The sequence below is a fragment of the Malus domestica genome, chromosome 11, assembly GCF_042453785.1.
Source record: "Malus domestica chromosome 11, GDT2T_hap1".
In the NCBI taxonomy this organism is placed as follows: domain Eukaryota; kingdom Viridiplantae; phylum Streptophyta; class Magnoliopsida; order Rosales; family Rosaceae; genus Malus; species Malus domestica.
The window spans coordinates 1,569,912-1,585,318 of record NC_091671.1 but is presented as its reverse complement, the minus strand read 5'-3'; the positions used below and the strand labels follow the sequence as shown (position 1 = coordinate 1,585,318).

At 41.6% G+C, this 15,407-nt stretch overlaps 1 protein-coding gene and 1 long non-coding RNA gene across 4 annotated transcripts; one reads left to right on the top strand and one right to left on the bottom strand.

The window, feature by feature from the left end:
* The first annotated feature begins 12 nt into the window (after nt 1-12).
* On the top strand, nt 13-3,973 carry LOC103447083 (putative UDP-glucose glucosyltransferase). 3 transcript variants are annotated; one of them, XM_029087853.2, is made up of 4 exons: nt 13-953; nt 1,340-2,144; nt 2,270-2,378; nt 3,692-3,834. In XM_029087853.2, the coding sequence occupies exons 1-3, from the start codon at nt 360-362 to the stop codon at nt 2,329-2,331; spliced, it is 1,461 nt and encodes a 486-aa protein (XP_028943686.1). In that variant the 5' UTR covers nt 13-359; the 3' UTR covers nt 2,332-2,378; nt 3,692-3,834. The 3 variants fall into 3 exon arrangements, with proteins under 3 accessions (XP_028943686.1, XP_070664698.1, XP_008384481.2); XM_070808597.1 differs by lacking the exon at nt 2,270-2,378 and having other exon boundaries at nt 3,692-3,973; XM_008386259.4 differs by lacking the exon at nt 3,692-3,834 and having other exon boundaries at nt 2,270-2,526.
* LOC139189596 (uncharacterized) lies at nt 3,540-14,362 on the bottom strand. Its single transcript, XR_011573393.1, has 2 exons — nt 13,870-14,362; nt 3,540-5,767 (listed from the first exon to the last, which is right to left on the bottom strand). It is a non-coding gene; the product is annotated as an uncharacterized lncRNA (long non-coding RNA).
* Between the last annotated feature and the right edge of the window lie 1,045 nt (nt 14,363-15,407).

Here is a 15,407-nt window from a genome sequence, read left to right as displayed (position 1 = left end):
GCTGCTGCAATAGCAGACTGACATAGCCGACATTCCCTTCTGAATTTCTGTGCAATCATCACCATTCTCTGAATCCAAAATCCTTCCAAAACAATCATACAAAACATCAACTTTATAAAACACTATCATGGCCTCAGAGCTTAGTTCTTGATCACTGAAATCTGGGCGTTTTGTGGAATCTGTTTTTGGGGTTGTTCAGGTAAAGGCTGAAACCCTAAGTGTCAATACAAGTCGAAGAGGAAAGGATCTGGGGGTGGCGACCTCAAAGCTCCAATCTTTGATGGAGAACACTACGAATACTGGAGGATTCGGATGACAACCATCTTCAAGTATGCGAGGAGGAAAAACTAAGCAAGAAAATGGGAACTGAAATTATTCCCGCTCATATGGTTCTTGTGTGTTTCCCAGGACAGGGACACATAAACCCTATGCTCAGATTAGGCAAACGCCTAGCTGCAAAGGGGTTTTTAGTCAGCTTCTCCACCACTGAAAACTTTGGCAAAGAGATGAGAGCAGCCAACAGTGGCATCAGTGATGAACCCACACCTGTCGGCGATGGTTTTATCAGGTTTGAGTTTTTTGACGATGGTCTTCCAGAACAGGACCCTAAACGCACGGACTTGGACTACTATATGCCACAGCTTGAACTTGTGGGCAAGGATTTGGTAACCCAGATGATCAAACGGCATGCCAATGAAGGTCGTCCAGTTTCATGCCTTGTGAACAACCCATTCATTCCATGGGTTTGTGACATTGGCACTGAGCTTGGGATCCCTCGTGCCACGCTTTGGGTTCAGTCGTGTGCTGTGTTCTCGGCTTATTACCATTATCACAGCAAGGCAGTGTGGTTTCCGACCGAAACCGAGCCAAATTTGGATGTTCAGCTGCCCGGTATGCCAATTTTGAAGCACGATGAGATACCCAGCTTCTTGCACCCTTTCGACCGATTCCAGGTGAGTGTACACTATACACGGAAATGATCTCTTATACTTGTGTTCATGCAGATTGTCAGTCTATACCGCAAATTCAGGTAAGAATCAACGTGATCCATGGTTCAAATTTCGCAGTCTAGCATCATAAGTACGGAAGTACCTTTTGGATGGACAAACAATCCAGGAAGCAATCATTTCCCACTTTATACTACCAAAACAGTTTCTAAAGTTTTAGAACCGAACTACCATGTTTCATTTGTTCATTGTATTTAGTCTAGCTAATTTGAAACTTATGTTATTCTTTCTACTATGTTGGGAAAAGGTACCTTGTCTGAATTTCCACATATAGTCCTAACTCCTAAGGGGAAAAAAAGTTGATACCTTATAATTAGCAAAATAATTTTCAGGTTTTGGGGAGGGCGATTTTAGGCCAGTTCAAGAAGTTATCAAAATCAATATATGTGTTGATAGACACGTTCCAAGAGCTCGAGCCTGAGGTCATCGAGCACATGTCCCAGTTCTGCATAGTGAAGCCTGTTGACCCCTTATTCAAGAACCCAAAACCTCCCAAAACAACCATAAGTGGAGACCTAATGAAAGCTGATGATTGTCTTGAGTGGCTCGATTCCAAGCCTCCAACATCTGTTGTATACATCTCTTTTGGTAGTATTGTGTACTTAAAGCAAGAGCAAGTTGATGAGATTGCTCATGGATTATTGAGCTCTGGGGTCTCATTTTTATGGGTTATGAAGCCACCCATCAAAGAGTGTGGATTCGAAGAACATGTTTTACCTGATAAATTCTTAGAAAAAGTTGGAGATAAAGGAAAAGTGGTGAAATGGAGTCCACAAGAACAGGTTTTAGCTCACCCATCTATCGCATGTTTTGTAACTCACTGTGGCTGGAACTCTTCAGTTGAAGCAAACACTTCAGGCGTGCCAGTTGTGACATTTCCCCAGTGGGGTGACCAAGTCACCAATGCAAAGTTCTTAGTGGATGTGTTTGGTGTAGGGCTTAGATTGAGCCGTGGGGCGGCTGAGAATAGATTGAGCATGAGAGACGAGATAGGGAAGTGTTTGTTGGAGGCAACAGTTGGACACAAGGCAATAGAATTGAAGCAAAACGCATTGAAATGGAAGCTGGCAGCGGAATCGGCGGTGGCTGAGGGCGGCTCCTCCGACCAGAATCTTCAAGATTTTCTGGATGAGATTAGTAAGACATGTGCTGCTTTAGAGTAATTTTCATTTTCCAAACTGCTTGTGTGAATTTCATGTCTCTGTCTTAGTACTATAGTTCGGTATTGTTGTAGCTTTTTATATAAATTAATTGTTTACAAGGCAATAGAATTGAAGCGAAACGCATTGAAATGGAAGAAGGCAGCGGAAGCGGCGGTGGCTGAGGGCGGCTCCTCCGACCAGAATCTTCAAGATTTTCTGGATGAGATTAGTAAGACATGTGCTGCTTTAGAGTAATTTCATTTTCCAAACTGCTTGTGTGAATTTCATGTCTCTGTATTAGTACTATAGTTCAGTTTGTAACTTTTTATATAAATTAATTGTTTATGCTTTGAGAATAATTAATGAGTGACTTTGAATGTGGTTCTTATTTATCAACGTTCTTTGATTGAAAGCTTGTTAGTTTTCAGTTTTTTATTGAAGTCCTGAAATTAATACAATAATGCATTTCTATGTAGGTTGTTATAATTTTAAATTAAAATTTGATATATGTAGTTACTTATATTAATGAGATTTTCAATAAAATTCATGATTTGTGGGATGAAAATAGTAAAAAATAAAATATTTTTAAATAAAACCCATGATTTGTCATTACTTAAATTAATGACATTCTACATATAAAAAATTAGTAATTTTTATACGGTTCATTTTACATACAAAAAAAGGTGTTATGTTTCATATAAAAAACAATGGATACATTTTATATTAAAAAAATGGGTACATTTTTTATTAAAAAAATAAAAAGTTGATTATTTATGACCAATTTGATTTAACTTTAATCTTATTTATTAACATAGTTAATTATTTAAGAAATAAAATATCTCCTTAAAACTTTGATTTTAGCTTTAAGTATTAGATTTTAGAAACTAAAATACCAAATTATTTAATTTATCATGTCTATAAATTTCTTAATCCTAAATAACTCCTCAAGTCTTTGGTTTGTTAGTTTATTTCTATAGAGTTTCTTGGGAAAGGACTCGAACATTAAAGAATAAAAGAACACTTTGAAGTCGTTGCAGGAAAAAGAATAATATGTAGAATATATTTTGAAGAAAATTGAGGTCTCGTTAGATGCAAAATCTCTTTTTTATATTAACAAAAGATTTATTATCAACATTCTTTCATGAGTAGTAAAATTTCAAGATTAACAAATAGATAACACAAATTGGATGATGTAAACCACATATAGCTTTATACATAAAACAACATATCCATATGCTATGAAAAAAGTTGATTTTTCGATATAAAATTTATTGACAATTTTGAAATAACTCAATTATTTATTTGGAATTCATTCTCATTATATATATATATATATATATATATATATATATCTGTGTGTGTGTAAATACAAACCAACCTGTTAGTAGTCTGAATCCAAGAAGAAGCATGTTACTGCAGCCCGGTCACCTAAGCTGTCATGGCTTCCTTTTCATCCTCTTATTTTCTTCCCTTATGTCTACAATCCATGCATGCTATCTAACCGAACGCAGCTCTCTCATGTCCTTTTCTCTCACTCTGCAGTCTTCCGCTCCTTTAAATTGGACTTCAGTTAATTGCTGTCATTGGGAAGGCATCACCTGCGATCACTATGGTTGGATCACCCGTTTGAGCTTACCGGCAAAAGGCCTCGAAGGAGGTATGTTTCCCTCATCACTCGGAAATCTGACACATCTCACCCACCTTGATTTCTCTCACAATTCACTTTATGGTTCACTTGAAACCGGATTCTTCTTGTCCTTGAATCGTCTTGAGATTCTTGATTTGAGCTATAACCATCTCTATGGAGAACTACCATTTTCTCTACCATCTAGCAATATCCGGATGCTGGATTTGTCCTGCAATCGCTTCCATGGCGAAATTTCATCTTCATTCTTCAAAGACGCTTGGAATTTGACTAGTTTCAATATCAGCAACAATATTTTAACAGGGTCAATCCCATCCGCTATTTGTCCTCATTCTTCTCCCTTCATTAGAGTCTTGGATTTTTCCTTCAATAGATTCAGTGGCAACATTCCTCTTGGACTAGGGAAGTGTTCCAAACTGCAGATTTTTCGTGCTGGTAACAACAATCTCTCAGGGCTACTTCCAAGTGACATATATAATGCTACAACACTTCAAGAAATCTCATTTCCCAGGAACCAATTGTTTGGAGTCATAAGTGAGGAAATTGGCAACCTCACCAACCTTCAACTTCTCGACCTCAACACAAACGGATTGAGTGGCACACTTCCTGTTAACATCGGTAAGCTCTCCAAATTGCAGCTTGTGTACCTTCATTTCAACAATCTAGACAGTTATCTTCCCCCATCCTTGACAAACTGCTCAAAGCTTATCGAATTAAATCTGGGATTCAACAACTTTGAAGGAGATATCTCCCTGCTTAATTTCTCCAAACTTAGTCAGCTTAGCAAACTTGACATTGTGAGTAATCACTTCACTGGTATGGTGCCAGTAAGCCTTTACTCGTGCAAGTCCCTGAAAGCACTTCGACTGAGCTTAAACGATCTAGAGGGGCAGATACAACCTGAGATTCTTTTGCTAAAATCTCTGTCCTTTCTCTCCCTTGGTGGAAATAAATTGACCAATATCACGGGGGCAATCAAGATATTGATGGGTTGTAAAAGTCTCACTGTTCTCCTCATTCGATATAGCTTTCTACACGAGGAAATGCCTTCTTATGATGGCATGTTTGGTTTCTATGGATTCCAAAATCTTCGAATTTTGGGTATGAGTTACTGTGAGATCACCGGTAAGATACCTATTTGGTTATCGAAGCTCAAGAAGCTAGAGGTCTTGTATCTGCCTTTCAATAGAATGACCGGCCTAATTCCTAGTTGGTTGGGGACCCTGCCAAGGCTCTTTTATATAAACATAGACTCCAACCGAATTTCAGGCGAATTTCCAAAGGAACTTTGCAGGCTGCCGATGTTGGTATCTGAAACTGAATCTCGAACAGACCACAATTATCTTGAACTCCCCATATTCATCATTGATGCTACTAATTCTTTGCATCAAAACTATTTTTCGAAGAACTTGCCTCGAGCACTATTCTTACAGAACAATTGTTTAACTGGAAAAATACCTATTGACATTGGCCAACTGCAGCTTCTCCACGCGTTGGATCTTAGCTCTAACAACTTCTCCGGTAACATTCCAGACACAATATCTAACCTCAAAAACTTGGAGACGGTGGATCTCTCCATGAATCATCTGTCAGGAGAAATCCCAGCGTCATTGGCAATTCTTAATTTCTTGTCACTTTTGAATGTATCATACAATCGTCTAGAGGGACCAATACCAACAAGCACCCAGCTCCAAAGCTTCAATCCGTCTGCCTTCGAGGGGAATTTGAAACTTTGTGGCGCACCACTTCCAAATGAGTGCCAACCAGTTGATGGCATTACTACGGATGATGAGAACAACCAGGATTTGGACGACGATGAGGATCAAAGTCTATGGTTTGGGTTATCCGTCGTGCTTGGTTTCTTTGTGGGGTTATTGGGATTCTGTTGCCCTTTGCTTCTCAAGAGGACGTGGAGATACCCATATTTCCAACTCCTAGACAATGTTCAATTCATGCTCTATGTGAAGCCGGCACTCCATGATCACGTCGAATCCTTATGAAATTGAATCCAGAACAAAATCGCGCTAAAGCTAGGGCGTCACCCGTAAGTGGCGCGCTGTGTGGCCCGAGCACAGTGATAAGTGAGCAAGGGTCGCTGTATCTCCATCGGCACCCGGATGCAGTGTTAAATGAGCAAGGGGGCCGTAGAAACTTCTTTTCGAACGACTCCACTCAAAGTTGTTTGGGAGCATATGCTCCTATCAACTTTACACGGGACACACAAAAGAAGTACTTTGATCCTATTAGACGGGGGAGGGTGAAGAAGCTAGGACAGAAGGGTAGAGTTCAAGAGAGCAAAATGCGTTTAGGAACGTGGAATATAGGAACCTTAACGGGAAAATCTATGGAAGTAGTGGAAGTTATGGTGAGGAGAAGGATAAATATTATGTGCCTACAAGAAACTAAGTGGATTGGTAGTAAGGCAAAGGATCTAGAAAACTCAGGGTTTAAACTTTGGTATTCGGGCACAAATAGAACGAGAAACGGTGTTGGCATCATCGTGGACAAGACCTTGACACAAGATGTTGTAGATGTCAAGAGGGTAGGAGATAGAATCATGGCAATCAAGATTGTAATAGGACAAGAACTTATCAATGTGATTAGTGCGTACGCACCTCAAGTAGGGTTGGATACGAGTTCGAAGGAGAAATTTTGGGAAGACCTTGGAGACTTGGTGCAAGGAATTGCTCAGACGGAGAAGTTATTTATAGGAGGAGATTTAAATGGACACGTGGGCAGGGAGACAGGCAACTATGGAGGTTTTCATGGTGGCCATGGTTTTGGGGAGAGAAACGAGGATGGGGAAGCTATCTTGGATTTTGCAATGGCATATGATCTCTTCTTAGCCAACACCTTCTTTAAGAAGAGAGAAGAACATGTGATCACCTACAAGAGTGGGTCGTCAAAAACACAAATAGATTTTTTTCTAATGAGGAAAGGGGATCGTATAACTTGTAAGGATTGCAAAGTTATACCAGGAGAGAGCGTGGCTAATCAACATCGCTTGTTGGTGATGGATGTACATATCAAAAGAGTGAGACAAAAGAACAAGACTTGGAAGTGCCCAAGGACTAGATGGTGGAATCTAAAAGAAGAAAAACAAGCCATTTTCAAAGAGAAGGTAATCACCCAATGTGTGTGGGATAGAGAGGGGGAAGCTAGCCAAATGTGGGATTCCATGGCTAGTTGTATCCGAAAAGTAGCAAAAGAGGTATTAGGAGAGTCCAAGGGCTTTGCCCCACACCAAAAGGAATCTTGGTGGTGGAATGAGGAGGTACAAACAAAGGTGAAGGCTAAGAAGGAATGTTGTAAAGCCTTATACAAGGAGAGGACCGATGAAAATGGTGAAAGGTATAGAAAAGCGAAGCAAGAGGCGAAGAAAGCTGTCAGAGAAGCTAAGTTAGCGGCTTACGACGATATGTATAAACGACTAGATACCAAAGAAGGAGAGTTGGATATCTATAAACTAGCTAGAGCAAGGGAAAAGAAGACAAGGGACCTAAACCAAGTGAGGTGCATCAAGGATGAGGATGGAAAGGTTCTTGCTACAGAGAACGCGGTTAAAGACAGATGGAGAGGTTATTTTCATAATCTTTTCAATGAAGGACCTGAAATGAGTGCTTCTTTAGGGGAGTTGAGTAACTCAGAAGAGTGTAGAAACTACTCTTTTTATCGTCGAATCCGGAAGGAAGAAGTGGTTGTAGCTTTGAAGAAGATGAAGCATAGAAAAGCAATAGGCCCAGACGATATACCAATCGAAGTGTGGAAAGTTTTGGGAGAGACAGGTATAACATGGCTCACTGACCTTTTCAATAGGATTTTGAAAACGAAGAAGATGCCAAATGAGTGGCGAACAAGCACTTTGGTGCCTATCTACAAGAATAAGGGCGACGTACAAAATTGCATGAACTATAGGGGTATTAAGTTAATGAGTCATACAATGAAGCTCTGGGAGAGAGTCATTGAGCATAGATTGAGGCAAGAGACACGGGTTTCGGACAACCAATTCGGGTTCATGCCAGGGCGCTCAACCATGGAGGCAATCTATCTCTTACGAAGATTGATGGAAAGATATAGAGATGGGAAAAAGGATTTACACATGGTCTTTATAGATTTGGAAAAAGCGTATGATAGGGTCCCAAGAGACATTCTTTGGAGGATTTTAGAGAAGAAAGGAGTACGAGTAGCATATATCCAAGCTATAAAGGATATGTATGAAGGAGCAAAGACTGCCGTAAGAACTCATGAAGGACAAACCGAAAGCTTTCCCATAACTGTAGGATTACATCAAGGCTCATCCTTAAGTCCTTACCTTTTTGCGTTGGTAATGGATGAGTTAACAGGACATATTCAAGATGATATTCCTTGGTGTATGCTTTTCGCAGACGATATAGTGTTGATAGATGAAACTCAGGAAGGGGTAAATGCAAAGCTTAACCTTTGGAGAGAAGTGTTGGAATCTAAAGGTCTTCGCCTAAGCCGATCAAAGACAGAATATATGGAGTGCAAGTTCAGTGCAAATGGAGGCCAAAACGAGGTAGGGGTGAGAATCGGAGATCAAGAAATACCAAAGAGCGACCGTTTTCGTTACCTAGGATCTATCTTGCAAAAGAACGGAGAATTAGATGGAGATCTCAACCATAGAATACAAGCTGGATGGATGAAGTGGAAGAGTGCATCTGGTGTGTTGTGTGACCGCCGTATGCCACTGAAGCTCAAGGGAAAATTTTATAGGACGGCAATAAGGCCGGCGATGCTGTATGACACAGAATGTTGGGCGGTGAAGCATCAACACGTACACAAAATGGGTGTAGCGGAGATGAGGATGCTTCGTTGGATGTGTGGGCACACGAGAAAGGATAAGATTAGGAATGAGGATATCCGGGGTAAAGTAGGAGTAGCCGAAATTGAAGGAAAGATGAGAGAAAATCGGTTACGGTGGTTTGGACATGTGCAAAGAAGGCCTACTGACGCTCCGATTAGAAGATGCGACTATGGGACAGAGGTTAGGGCCGAAGGGGTAGAGGAAGACCTAGGAAAACTTTGGAAGAGACTCTAAGAAAAGACTTAGAGTACTTGGATCTAATGAAAGACATGACACATGACCGAGCACAATGGCGTTCTAAGATTCATATAGTCGATCCTACTCAGTGACTTGGATTTTCCAAGTCTCCAACCGAGAAGTTTTCCTCACTCGGAAAATTAAGGGAACACTACCCCAACCTACATGCTCCACTCAGAAAGCTTCAACATACAAGCTTCAACAAAAAAAAAAAAAAATTCAAAGAACTTAGCGAAGAAGGCTTTGGTGTATTTAACACAATACGTTGAAATGAAGGAAAACTTATTTATTGATATCCCCGATAAGCTACAAATATGTACATATACATGAGTCAAAATAAACAAACAAGATGGAGCCTTCACAAAGGTTGCTTAGGAGAAGTCTCAGCAGTCGGTAGAGCCCCAGAAAGAGAAGGCATCTAAGGGGGATCATTCGGAGCCTCAGTATTGGACAGAACCCTAGAAGGAGGAGGCATCAGAGGTTGATCATTTGGAGCTTCATTACGCGGTACAGCCCCAGAAGACGAAGGCAATAAATGCCTTTGGAACAAACCCACAAATCTCTGATGATCAAGTAAAACCTGACCATCAGTTTCCTTCATCTGGTCAAGCTTCCTCTTCATGTTTGTAGCATAGTCATGTGCGAGTCGGTGCAACTGTTTATTCTCATGCTTGAGCCCTCTAATCTCCTGTTTGAGACTCATCACTTCAGCCGCCAATGATTCAACTTGGCGGGTTCGAGCAAATAGGCGTTGGGCCATATTAGACACAGAACCTGCACACTGAACACTGAGAGCCAGCGAATCCTTAACAGCTAACTCATCAGACCGTTTGGAAAGTAGTCTGTTATCTTTGGGAGTGAGAAGGTTCATGGCCACCACCGCAGCGGTCATATCATTCTTCATCACGGAATCCCCAACGGTAAGAGGACCAGTAGGGGAGACGAAGGATGGGCGCCATATGTTGTCTGGAGAAGGCGGGGCTGCCTCTTCAACAAGGTTCAAGTCAAAACGACGGTCGGAGGGGCCAGACATTTTCAAAGGTGTTGAAGAGAGAAGAAGTCGGACAAATCAAGATCTTAGAAGTGCAAGAATGGAGCTTCTACTGGTGGAGATTCAAGTGTGCTTTGGAACTTAATGCTAGCCCCTATAAAAAGCTGCACTCGACGGAGCTTCAGACATCGAAGAGGCGCCTGCTCAGAAATCGAAGAGGCGTTTGCTTTCTCAAAAGCTGGGCTGCTTAGAGACCACGAGGGTGATCTCATAAATCGAAGAGGTGTTTGCTTTCTCAAAAGTTGGGCTGCTCAAAGACCATGAAAGCCGATCTCAGAAATCGAAGAGGCGCTCGCTTTCTCAAAAGCTGGGCTTCTCAGAGACCACGAGGGCCGATCTCAGAAATCGAAGAGGCACCTACTTTTCCAGCCTTGTCAGCACCTGTCACACGCACACTCAGCTTTGCGGAAATTATGGGTATTCTGTCGAAGACTTCTGGGGAAGTAGAAAACACATGAATCTTACTGTCCAATCACCCACTTCCCACACGCAACAATAGCTCATGGGTACCACAGATAACTTTGCCAAAGTTCTCTGCCAAAGTTGAGCACGTGAAGCTTGCAGCTCTCACTACATCGCTCTGACCAAGAAGGGTAAAAGAATAGCAAAGAAACAGCACTAACAAAGTTTAGACCCATAAATTTTGAAGGTCTAGCTACCATATTATTACCCACAAGGGTAAAGGAACAGTACCACTGCTGGATAATTGGAAAGTCCCTGTGTGTCAACCTCTGTGCCTTGTGGCAAGGTAGACTAGCAAACATGCCCAACCTTTACTCACATTTTCGAGAAAACACTCCTAATAAGATTGCTTGCTCCAAAATCGAAGAGGCACCGTCCTCTGAATCTCGAGAGCCAGACTCCCAACATGACTACTTTCTCAAAAATCGAAGAGAGGGTAAATGAACAATACCATTGCTGGATAATTGGAAAGTCCCTGTATGTCAACCTCTGTGCTTCGTGGCAAGGTAGACTAGCAAACATGCCCAACCTTTACTCACATTCGAGAAAACACTTCCAACAAGATTGCTTGCACCAAAATCGAAGAGGCACCGTCCTCCGAATCTCGAGAGCCAGACTCCCAACATGATTACTTTCTCAAAAATCGAAGAGACACTGCTCCCCGAATCTCGAGAGCCAGACCCCCAGCATGATTGCTTTCTCAAAAATCAAAGAGGCATCGTTCTCCGAATCAATCGAAGAGGCGCTCGCTTTCTCAAAAGCTGGGCTGCTCAGAGATCACGAGGGCCGATCTCAGAAATCGAAGAGGCACCTACTTTTCTAGCCTTGTCAGCACCTGTCACACGCACACTCAGCTTTGCGGAAATTATGGGCATTTTGTCGAAGACTTCTGGTGAAGTCGAAAACACATGAATCTTACTGTTCAATCACCCACTTCCCACACGCAACAATAGCTCATGGGTACCACAGATAACTTTGCCAAAGTCTCTGCCAAAGTTGAGCACGTGAAGCTTGCAGCTCCCACTATATCGCTCTGACCAAGAAAGGTAAAAGAATAGCAAAGAAACAGCACTAACAAAGTTTAGACACATAAATTTTGAAGGTCTAGCTACCATATTATTACCCACAAGGGTAAAGGAACAGTACCACTGCTGGATAATTGGAAAGTCCCTGTGTGTCAACCTCCGTGCTTCGTGGCAAGGTAGACTAGCAAACATGCCGAACCTTTACTCACATCCGAGAAAACACTCCCAACAAGATTGCTTACTCCAAAATCGAAGAGGCACCGCCCTCCGAATCTCGAGAGCCAGACTCCCAACATGATTACTTTCTCAAAAATCGAAGAGACACTGCTCCCCGAATCTCGAGAGCCAGACCCCCAGCATGATTGCTTTCTCAAAAATCGAAGAAGCATCGTTCTCCGAATCTCGAGAGCCAGATACCACATGCCACTTTTTCAAAGTGCTCTGACAGAGTTAAAACATGTGAAGCTGGCAGCTCCCACTACCGTGCTATGACCAAGCAGGGTAAAGGAATAGCATTACTACTTGTTGTTAGGGAGACTCCTATATATGTCGACCTCCATCCCCAACGAACAGGCAGACCTGCAAAAATGCTTAACCCTTCCTCATATCTGAGAGGGCACTCCCAACGAAGCCTTTCGAAATATTCAGTTTTCTTTCCCCCTGATAATACCTCTGCAAACAAGCTATACTAGAGCAAGAATATCTCATATCATCAGGGTTAAAAGCAAGAGTATCCCATATCATGCTTTTTCCCTGTCTTTTCCTTTGGCCTTGTTTTTACCTGCAAGACAAGGAGAAAGAGAGCAATCAGTCAGCACTTGAAATCAAGCTCCCAATCAGGAACTGACTGCCTGGAACCCCTTACCTGATTACTTACCTGGCATTGCTCTCGAGTACTCATCTTCAACATCTTATGTTTCCAGGGAAGATACCGCATCTGCTTGAGGAACAGATAGGGCAAGTGCGAAGGATACAAGGAAGCATGTGGAGACAAGCGTAACAGCACACGTGCCTATACATCCATTACTCTGTCAAAAGCAAAAGTATCCCATATCAGCAGGGTCGAACGTACTCTAGATTTGATGGACTTGTTTTGACCCTCAAATTCTTCAGTCGGCCTTATACTCTGGAGGAAACCAGAAAACCCTCCAGCTCAGTTCAAGAATAAGCCTGTGGAAAGCTACTTCTTCAAAAGCAAAAGTATCCCATATCATCTCTTCTCATTTTTCTTCTCTTTATCCTTCATGCTGCTGCAAGATGGGGAGAAGGTGAACAATCAGCCAGAGCTCTGATTGCTTACCTTGTCTGTCACCTCTTTCAGCAGATCCCCTAGCTCGGCGACTTGGGGGACTCCTACTACATGGTTTGTATCGCGCTTGACCAAGCCTGAAACTACAAGTAAGCTTCAAGTGAAATTGATACATTACCTTGTGCATCTCCACCAATTAAAGATACCACCCCTGGATGGAGGAAGAGTACTTCCAGAGAAGCTGCCACATCTACCTATGAGACAGATAAGGCAAGTCAAGATGATACCACACTCCGATACTTAGAAATTTCGTGATTACGAGATCATTCTTCCACAATATTTCCTAATGTCATTTGTACTCTAATGTCATTTGTACTAAATCATTCACTTGTACTCACTAAAGGAGAGCTTAAACCTATGTACTTGTGTAAACCCTTCACAATTAATGAGAACTCTTCTATTCCGTGGACGTAGCCAATCTGGGTGAACCACGTACATCTTGTGTTTGCTTTCCTATCTCTATCTATTTATATACTTATCCACACTAATGACCGGAGCAATCTAGCGAAGATCACAAAAAGCGACCGTTTTCGTTACCTAGGATCTATCTTGCAAGAGAACGGAGAATTAGATGGAGATCTCAACTATAGAATACGAGCTAGATGGATGAAGTGTAAGAGTGCATCCGGCGTGTTGTGTGACCGTCGTAGGCCACTGAAGCTCAAGGGAAAATTTTATAGGACGGCAATAAGGCCAGCGATGTTGTATGGCACAAAATGTTGGGCGGTGAAACATCAACACGTACACAAAATGGGTGTAGCGGAGATGAGGATGCTTCGTGGGATGTGTGGGCACACGAGAAAGGATAAGATTGAGAATGAGGATATCCGAGGTAAAGTAGGAGTAGCCGAAATTGAAGGAAAGATGAGAGAAAATCAGTTCCGGTGATTTGGACATGTGCAAAGAAGGCCGACTGACGCTCCGGTTCGAAGATGTGACTACGGGACAGAGGTTCAGGGCCGAAGGGGTAGAGGAAGACCTAGGAAAACTTTGGAAGAGACTCTAAGAAAAGGCTTAGAGTACTTGGATCTAACGGAGGACATGACACAAAACCGAGCGCAATGGCGTTCTAGGATTCATATAGCCGACCCCACTTAGTGGGAAAAGGCTTTGTTGTTGTTGTTGTTGTTGGTTTATAGTGGTTAAGTCTTGTTCTTCTTGTTAACAGGAAAACCCAAGGCCACGTCCCAAATCAAAAGGACGAAGTTAAAAGCAGCAAGCCGGATAGTGAAACTGAGTGTACAAATCAGTCAGAATATGCAAACAGTAACTCTTTCATGTTCCCTGACAACTTCCAAACCACCTCTCTCTTCAATGTTCCAGTTAAAGCTCCCTGCCCAGAAGACGAAGAAATATTAATGTGTACCGATTGAGCCAGAAATTCTCTGGTGCAAAATATCTATTAGAGTGTAGGATGTTCATTCCATAATCGGACTGTAAGTTGAATAGCTGTTTTATTTATTTTATCTCCTCTTTTAGACTGAAATTATGGACCAAACTATCAATCATCAGCTGATGAAATCACGATGGAAGTTTGATAACATAACATATTAGACAAATTTACACGTGACTAAAGCCTAAAAGTATAGATCATATATCTGAATATAGACTTCAACTGAATTTCAGGCGAATTTCTAAAGGAACTTTGCAGGCTGCCAACGTTGTTATCTGAACATACTGAAGCTCAAACAGACCACAATTATCTTGAGCTCCCCATTTTTATCATTGATAGTACAAATTCTTAATTTGCATCAAAACTATTTTTCGAAGAACTTGCCGCAAGCACTATTATTGCCGAACAATTGTTTTACTGGAAAAATACGTATTGACATTTGCCAACTGCAGCTTCTCCACGCATTGGATCTTATCTCGAACAACTACTCGGTTACATTCCAGACCAAATATCTAACCTAAAAAACTTGGAGACGCTGGATCTCTCCATGAATCATCTGTCAAGAAAATCGCAGCGTCATTGGCAATTCTTAATTTCATGTCCTCTTTAAATGTATCATACGATAGTCTAGAGGACCAATACCAACAAGCACTCAGCTCTCAAGCTTCAATTCACCTGCCTTCAAGGGGAATTTGAAACTTCGTGGTGTGCCACTTCCAAATGAGTACCAACCAGTTGATGGTGAAGGTGCAGATAAGAACAGCCAAGATTCAGACAATGGGAATCCAATTCCATGGTTTCATTTCTTTTTCTCACTTGGGTTCAGGACAGGATTTTTTGGAGTTTGTGGCTCTTCTGTGTTTAAGAGATCCGCAGATATACGCAGTTCCAATTCCTAGACAATGCACAAAATCTCTATGTGATGTTAAGAATGTGTATAGTCAAGATGAAGAGAAAGCTTAGTATCTAGAGTGTTGTGCTATACTTTCTTATTTGGATTTTCTTCGGTTGATGTATTTAGTTATTTGTTTTCATTTTTTCGTTTTCTGCAATCTCCTTATGTCAGATGAAAATTTTGGCAAAAAAACTGCTTTTTAAAAGTGAAAAATAAGGCCGTTTGATAGCTCATTTCGGCTTCAGTACTCTGATAGTCTTCATTACTATCGGGTGCAGAAACAGAACATCCTCTGGTATAGCACCTTCTTTGTTCAAGACATTCCGAGTGTCTGCATAACTAATCACAAGTGTTTATGGCTGGTTCCTTCAGTTTTCTTCCCTAGCTCTTTAAATCTCAAAAGGGTAGTGATTGTC

Excerpts from the sequence above, each read along its gene's own strand:
- LOC103447083 (XM_029087853.2), top strand. The coding sequence starts at position 360 with ATGGGAACTGAAATTATTCCCGCTCATATGGTTCTTGTGTGTTTCCCA. Across the intron at positions 954-1,339 it reads ACCCTTTCGACCGATTCCAG|GTTTTGGGGAGGGCGATTTT; the intron begins GTGAGTGTACAC and ends AATAATTTTCAG. Across the intron at positions 2,145-2,269 it reads AGATTTTCTGGATGAGATTA|GCAATAGAATTGAAGCGAAA; the intron begins GTAAGACATGTG and ends ATTGTTTACAAG.